The sequence below is a fragment of the Lepidothrix coronata genome, unplaced genomic scaffold, assembly GCF_001604755.1.
Source record: "Lepidothrix coronata isolate B3197 unplaced genomic scaffold, Lepidothrix_coronata-1.0 Scaffold42, whole genome shotgun sequence".
Lineage (NCBI taxonomy): Eukaryota > Metazoa > Chordata > Aves > Passeriformes > Pipridae > Lepidothrix > Lepidothrix coronata.
Genome location: NW_016690222.1, coordinates 3,672,894 through 3,680,790, shown reverse-complemented (window position 1 = coordinate 3,680,790; position 7,897 = coordinate 3,672,894). Strand labels below are relative to the sequence as shown.

General features: G+C 43.4%; 1 protein-coding gene across 1 annotated transcript; it reads right to left on the bottom strand.

Moving 5' to 3' along the window:
• Window positions 1–1,222: 1,222 nt before the first annotated feature.
• On the bottom strand, window positions 1,223–6,920 carry SOD2 (superoxide dismutase 2, mitochondrial). The gene is made up of 6 exons (XM_017813669.1): window positions 6,917–6,920; window positions 6,397–6,610; window positions 5,027–5,229; window positions 3,846–3,962; window positions 3,065–3,244; window positions 1,223–1,736 (listed from the first exon to the last, which is right to left on the bottom strand). The coding sequence occupies exons 1-6, from the start codon at window positions 6,918–6,920 to the stop codon at window positions 1,591–1,593; spliced, it is 864 nt and encodes a 287-aa protein (XP_017669158.1). The 3' UTR covers window positions 1,223–1,590.
• Window positions 6,921–7,897: the final 977 nt, after the last annotated feature.

Sequence of the window (7,897 nt, the reverse complement as noted above, 5' to 3'; positions counted from 1 at the left end):
TAACTGTGTCTACAAACGTGGCATCTTCAGCAGCAACATGGGTAAGCACTGACAAAAGCTAGGCCCAGGGGACTGCCAGGATGCAATTCTGCAACTCTTCTGTTTGGCCCAGGTCAAAGACCAATCCAGCAGTCACACCAGTTTGTATACAGCTTTGGACTTCCTACATTCAGACTTGGGCAGAACATAAGGCAGCAGAACAGGGTCACCAGCTGACTGAAAGGAAGAGATGAGCAGAGCTTCTTCTCAACGTAGTGCACAGCAGAAACTGAGCCTTACCAGCATGTGTTGGGTCTCACACTACTGGCTTTAAAGCCTTAGCAAGTGCTGGTTGTGCTCAAGGAGCTCTGTGCAGTTTAAAGCCTCACCGTCTGGAGCTAACTCAGGCTTCCTCCATATCTTAAGCAGTCCTTTCCAGAGCACCAGCCTATAAGCAAATTTACCTCTGTTCTTCTGGAGCATGCAGTACCAAGAAGATACCTGGCATACACTTCATGGCACTCAACAAAACCCTGCCTCAGCACTCACTCATTATAAGGAGGAGCACTCCACTAGTTTGGTTTTTTATCTCTACTATGTGGTATTTCACCATTTTGTAGACTTGAATAAAGAACAGAAAAAGACCTCTGCTGTTTCCTTCACCTTCAAGAAGACACCCATGGTAAATACAATGTGCCAACCATTTCTTACATTTTTCAAGACCACCTAAGCATGCTCCAACACCAGATGCTACTTCATTCCTGCTTCAAGCATTTAGTTTAATTGGTTATTACTTCTTCAGGAGCATAGCTATGTGGAGACAACTCATACTTGATATATGTAATTGGTCTCAGTTAAAGGATGTTCTATGATATACTTTAACAGTTAGTATGAACTGAGTATCCCATGCTGTCATTCAGGTCCTATGTGAACCATTTTGCCTGACCCAGGACTGTGATCCCTTGCCTGAGGCAACACTTCAAAAGCTCGTGCATCAGCGCAGTACATGAAGAGCTCACATAAGAGATGCAGGAAAGGGTAGGGATGACTGAAGACAGTCAACTCAGGCAGGCACAGCAACACCTTTCTCCTTTCTTCTACCTGTTCACCCTGTAAAAAAGCTCCACAGCCTGTAATCCAACCATGTACGAAAGGTATTTTTTCTCTTCCCATTATTTTTACATCAAGTAACTGGACAAGCTATTACTTAAAAAAAAAAAAAAAAGTCTCTTCAAGACAGTTATAGAAGATTCTTCTTTTGAGTTTTATTTGTTTATAGCAACATCAGCACATATTTCCACTTAGGTATTTTACTGCAACAAGGAAATCCATTACCTCATTAAGCTTCAGCAAGGTGACCTATGTTTTATACGCAATGGAAAAGATTAAAGTGTCTCCCTTTGTTGCACAACAGTTTAAAGCTTCAAACTCTAAGTAAATACCTCACTGAATTAAACAAGCAGACACTTTGCTTGATTATGAAATGCTTTCGTTGGCTGAGTGAAGTGTTTTCTGAGTAGAGCAATTAATTTGTAAGCCACAGGCACTACTACAAGAGTGGTATTAGAGTAGAAGTGGTGAAATTTTAGTAGTCTGTGCAAGAATTCCACTCTACTTTTTGCAAGCTGCATATCTTGAAGATACATTCTCCCAGTTGATCACATTCCAGATGGCTTTCAAATAATCAGGTCGAACATTTTTATACTGAAGATAATAAGCATGTTCCCATACATCGATTCCTAGCAAAGGAATGAGACCTGTGAAAAAAGAGGATAAATTATGCATATCTATGAAAACATGCTTTACATTTGAAGCTTTATGTGGCATCCCCAAGATGTGCCCTATTACTGAGTCTTAATCTGCAGGAAGACAAAGAGCTCTGCAGCACATGGGTGCTTACTGCAACATTTTACAGAACTGTGTGTCACATGCACATACTGCATAAAATGAAACAGCTGATTCAGGTAAACACATCTGTAAATACTCTAGAACTGCCCTGAAGACATAACTGAAACCAGATGAAGTAATTTTTGAAAGGTTTACATCTTTTGTGCAGTTATGCAAGTACTTTCATAAAAAATTACACTATGATGATCTCTTGGCATGCCAGTTTGCTTCCAATATTTTAATTACAAGTTATTCCTTAAATGTCTAATTACCTCCTCGCTTTTGTGCTAAAATATCCTTCTCACTGAAATTTTAATGGGAAGTTTTCATGAGGGGAGGATAAAATTTACCCCCATTATGCTCTAAGTCCCTATACTAAAATCTCTATTTTTTCCCCCTACTGATAACACAGACTACTGACAACACATGAAATTTCTATGAATTCTCTATGAATTCTACAGAACATGTTTTAAAGATATCTGCAAAAGGATCTGGACAAGCAGTCACTGCAGGCAGGATTCTCACTAGCCACGATCTCTTCTCTCAGGGAAGGGTGTCCAGCCTGTCTTTACCACTTCCATGTCTCTCTAAGCAAGTAAAAATATCTTCAAAAGTGATCACTGCCAGTACTGTAATGCTTGCCTAGCTGCAAGATTTATCCACATCCTAGGATTATTTAACTGACACTCATTACTCTTTGCCAATATTGAGGAAGCAAATCATAAGGTTCCATTTTAAATTCAGCCTACATGGTAACAACTTACTATGTGCACCTTCCCCTCTCCTGTTGTTTGGCCTACACTGTGAATAGCTCCTCTGTCAGAGAAAAAAAAATCCAAAGGCAAGAGGCTTAATCTTGTTTGATACAGGCAAGTTACTCCAGTTACTCAAAAATAATCCAAAGAAGCCTAAATTAAAATTATTGTCTAAGCGAAAAACACTTCCACAATATGGCCCATCTATTTTGCCTTGGACTGCAGACTTTTAACCCTACTGCTCTTCACAGTTTTTAAGTCCTGCTTTACAAATGCTGCTTTAAAAACTGCAAGTTTTCACTTCTTCTGGTACAGACATTCTGCTTTCCAGATTTATCCAGCAATTTCTTCTCAGCATTGTCCACAAACAGCTTTTCAGATCTCATACCCTTGCCTATGAAATCTACAAAGACAGAAGCAGAGGGGAAGGACAGACACCTGACCTGTTGTTCCTTGCAAAGGGTCTTGATTTGCACAAGCTGCTATTTGTAGGCGTCCCTGCTCTTTGTTATAGCCAAGCCACCCCCAGCCTGATCCTTGAACACCAACTGATAGGGCTGTCAGCTTCTCCTTGAAGTTTGCAAAGGAACCAAAGTCACGCTTAATGGCTTCCATCAATTCTCCTTTAAAAAAAAAGCACAGAACGATGAGAGGCATATAAACTTCATTCAAACCCCCTCAAGTTTATGTAACAGCTTTTTTGAGATCTGTATTATAGGGCCCTCACCTTTAATTGCATGTCATTTGTAGGTAATCAGCACTCTGTCCTCCCCAAGGGGATTTCTTCCTTTAGGCTTTATCTGCTAACCTATCCCTACTTGAACTGGAGCACAACTCCAGTCACTAGGCTGGGTGGGTCTGCAGGACATTTCTTCCCTTTCTATGAACCTGAGTACCTATGGCAACTTAATTAGCTTAGCTTTATACAAGTATTTCCTCTTATAAAGATGGAAAGGACAATATAGAGCAATAGTCAAGTATTTTGCAGTGTATACATAATCAGCTTTAGAAATTAAAAATACTTCGCACAAGGCTAGCTGTTTATACTCTTGGCTTCCATCCAAAAAAACACCCAAACTCCTCAGAAGTGTGTAACTGTCACACAGAAAGGCGAATTAACTCTGAAAAATAAAGATTGTTTAGACTCTTTCAAAGAAAAAAGAGATCATCATTTCTACTTGTTAATTAAAACCGATGCAACAAACCACTGTAACAAGCGCTAACCTTTAGGCTCCCCTCCTCCATTTGGAGAAAGGTTTGTCCAGAAGATGGTGTGATTGATATGACCCCCACCGTTGAACTTCAGTGCAGGCTGAAGTGACACCTGAGTTGTAACATCACCTAAAGATGTAGAATATAAAAATACATAGATAAATAAAACCATTATCATCACCACAGTAGGCTGTAAGTTGCCACAAGGCCTCCAAAATCCTGCACACTGGCAATTATTTAGCAAGGGATGCGTGGTTCAACTTACACAGATATCGGCACCTCTCACTTTCAGCTGAGCCCAGCTAAAATTACACTGTGAAGCCACCTGGCAAATAGCCAGAGGTGAGCCTATACAGTAATCACTTGAGGTAAACTGACACCCTTTATGAAGATCAACACAAGAAGAAAAAAAAAAAACAAACCAGGAAAATATTCCACCTTCTTAAAAAGATAGACATGTAATTTCAGACATGTTCCTCGGTCCCACCAATAGTAGTTTTGGAAAAAAAAAAACATTTTGTGTTGCAGTGTAGCTCTGCTACAACTGCAAAGTTTTCACAGAAGTCAGTGCCTCTCAAGATTTCAGATTCCAACAAAAAAAATTCTGTGATGGCTTGTTGCTTATTTTAGTGTCTCACACAGACTTGCAGCCTACACGACCCCTTAAGCCAGCCCAGTGATGTAACTGATACCCAAATTCAGGTCTCTTCACTGTGTGTTAGATATGTTAACTGCATATTCGTCTTACCTCCACTTGTAGGCAACTGAGACTATTTACCAAGACTAAGCAGAGCATCTGATGTGAAAACCATCAAGACGCACAAATTCCATTTTATATACCTTTGCTACTAACCTTTTATTACAAAGTACTCATTCAGTAAAATGACTGAAATTTCCTATTGTCTCAGACCTTGTTTGGTTCTAGTTACTAATGTAAATATGGACTAAAACCACAAGTATCAATAAATTTTCTTCTAGTTATACAGTGTTACAGAGAACAGAATCCATGCTTTTTAGTTTCATTAAATTTCCAATTATCAGCACCAGTGAGGCTTACAATGAGAGATTTTACCTAACAATACTACAAGTACATAATCCAAAACTTTTAAGACAAACTATTTCCCATTTTTTCCTCTCCTGTATCATCTTTGCCGATAAGCTTCCATCTCACCTTTGATTGTGGATATACAAACCTTTTGCCAGTGCCTCTTTGTATTTCTCCTCTGCAACGTTCAGGTTGTTCACGTAGGCAGCATGATGTTTGCTGTGGTGCAGCTGCATGATCTCTGCATTAATATGAGGTTCCAGAGCAGCATAATCATATGGCAAGTCAGGAAGAGTGTGCTTCTGCCTAGGAACCAAGCATCCCAGTGGTGCTACCAGCTTAGCACTGCTTCTAGAAGAGAAAAAAAAAAACAAACCAGAAGGAAACAGTCTTAGTAATACTGGGGCTCTACCAGTGAAATAGACTGAAACCATTACTGTTATAATCAGCTGCTTTAGGTACTGGGGTATCCTAAGTGAAGAAGTCAAATTTCCATTTTTCAAGAGCTCAAAGCAAGCATGCTCTGTAGCTTAACTGCAAAGATGAATTCATAGAAAGGCCACATATACGGGGCTTTGCAGTGTAAAGCTACTGCTTCTCAAACCAAGACCCCAGACCATTGCGAAGAGTCACACACTCTCCCAAACATGCAGGCCAGTGAAAAGCAGAGACGGGAATGGAAAGACAGTAATAACACGCTGACATTCAAAGCTTCGCCTAATCTTTATTGATTAAAAATAGAAGTAAAGCTGCTGCTGAGGTGCCTTTCCCTCACTATTCACAAGGTCCCCGTACTGCGAAATAAAAAGGCTATAACACCTGTACAGTCACCGAGTTTCCAGGACCAAACCTCTACAGCATTAACACTGACAACATGTGCTTCCCTCTCTGCACAGTGGGTACCGGGAAAGCACACTGAACGTGATGCCGGGGCAGCCACGATGACCGGCACAGAAAACCGCGCAGGTGGTGTTACCCTTCCCCATTTTAACATCTCGCACTTGTCAGGCGACATGACAAGGGCCACGACGACAGAAGAACCGCCGGGCCGGCAGGACGGTGAGCTCCTGAGGCCTTTCGCCGTATCGCTGGTGACCTTGACATAACCCTGGGACACAACACAAGCAAAACCCTCGGGGCCCTGAAGAGTGGCCGTGGGGGGCGACTCCAGACAGCAAAGACGACAGGGTCTGCAGCACTATGTCGGGCCACCACTGCCCCTGGATGGAGGGCGCCGACAGAACGTGGAAGGGCGCAAGGACGATCGCCAGCAGCCCCCTGCCGCGGGCCGGCGCTGCCGGGGAGGAGCAGCCGGCAGCAGCGCGACTTCCCTCCGCGCGAAATGGCGGGGGGACCGAGGGGCGAGAAGAAGACCCTCCCGCCCCCTCCTCCTCCGCTTCCCTCTTTCCCCCCACGGCTCGGCGGCGGAGGGGGAGGGCGAGGGCGGCGCGGCCGCCGCCTCACGCCGCGGGGCTCTGACCGACCCCGCGCTGCCCCCGCGCGCGGCCCCGTTCTCACCTGCCCGCGGAGGCAAAGCGGCACAACATGGCGGCGCCTGGAGCCGGGCGCGACACGGACGGCGCAGCCGCGTCCCCGCCCGCCCCCGCGGCTGAGGGGGCCGAGCTCCGCCGGGCCGCAGGTGACCTGGCCCCGCAGTCACAATGTTTCTTCAGATGGAGGAAAACAGCATTTTTTAAACAAGGGGCGTAGCGCGTCGCTATTAGCAAAACCGCTGTTTAGAGTCGCTACCTTAAAACTCGGGCCCTCCGTAGCTCCAAGCGAGGCGAGGCTGCCCAGGAGCCCCTACGAAGCATAAGGAAGCGCGCCGGGTACCTGTGCCCGTTGTAGGGCTGCTGGGCACCCGGCTCCTGTCTCCTCTCCGAGAGGCGACAGCACCACAGCACAGCTGTGATAAGCTTTTGAAAACCTGCCTGGCTAAGACATGTTTTGTTAGTTTAGTGCCAGGACTAGCAGCACTAACAAATACCTTTTCAGCTATTTTGTCTACGACTTACTTTTGTTGGTTCATTTCTTTTACCCATTTTCGAGTGCATCTTGCTTCCCAACGTCTGCTTTCCTCGTGGTAGCACATCAGTGGCCTTTGGTGCTCATGAAAATCCTTCATTCAGCTAAATTCAGCTCCCATCAGCTAAAATAATCAGTATGGTTAGTGCAAACGAGTTCAGAGACCCATTAAAAATTGGTTCTCCAGAAAGGTCAGTGAGGAGAGCTCATCCCTCAGTTAGGAGGCACTCTGCAGACAAGACAAACATTAGGTAAAATTTAAATTGTGTGGAAGTCATCTCTCTTCCCACAAAACCTTCAATCTTTACATTTTGTCCTTTTAAATAAACATCTATATTCTAAAATCTTACAGCACCCACATTTACCAGACTACAAAAAACTCAAGTTACAAAAAACTCAAGTTCAGTGGGGGTTAGGCCTGAACAATATTGTTGAAAATAAATAACCTCATCTTGCCAATTACCAGGAAATGCACCTGGAGAGACCCACACAGGGAATCTCAGCCCACTGTGAGGCACAGGGCAGTAGTGTATCCATCCCCCCACCTCTTGAGGCACTCTAGAAAACCACACTTAGTTTCTCTGATCAGCCAGTGGTACTCTTGCAGAAATCTGAGACATGAAAATATCTCTCAGCAGCTAAGATAAAAGGTGAATTCACCAAAATCAACAAGTTCCCCCAAAATGCTGAAAATACATGCAGCAAGATATAGGCACTACCTAATTTATTTATTAGTGATCAATAAAATGTAATCTTTTGTTAAAATTAACCAACTACATTCAGGATTATTAAGTGTCATAATATAAGCACTGACAGCCAGACAAGAACATGAATATTACAAGCTTTAGCATTTGCATATATAGTATGCTGTAGTTAACTACTGCTTGTAGAAAGCGTTCCATGAAAGTAAATCAGTATGATGTATTTTGTTATTATCTAGTGCAATTGCTGGGTTGCTTTTGTTTGGGGGGATGGGGGGGGGAAATCAAACAAA

Coding starts and splice junctions, on each gene's coding strand:
- SOD2 (XM_017813669.1), bottom strand. Junction 3,963..5,026: donor CAAAGAGGCACTGGCAAAAG/GTTTGTATATCC, acceptor CTACATCTTTAG/GTGATGTTACAACTCAGGTG. Junction 3,245..3,845: donor TGGAGGAGGGGAGCCTAAAG/GTTAGCGCTTGT, acceptor TTTTTTTTAAAG/GAGAATTGATGGAAGCCATT.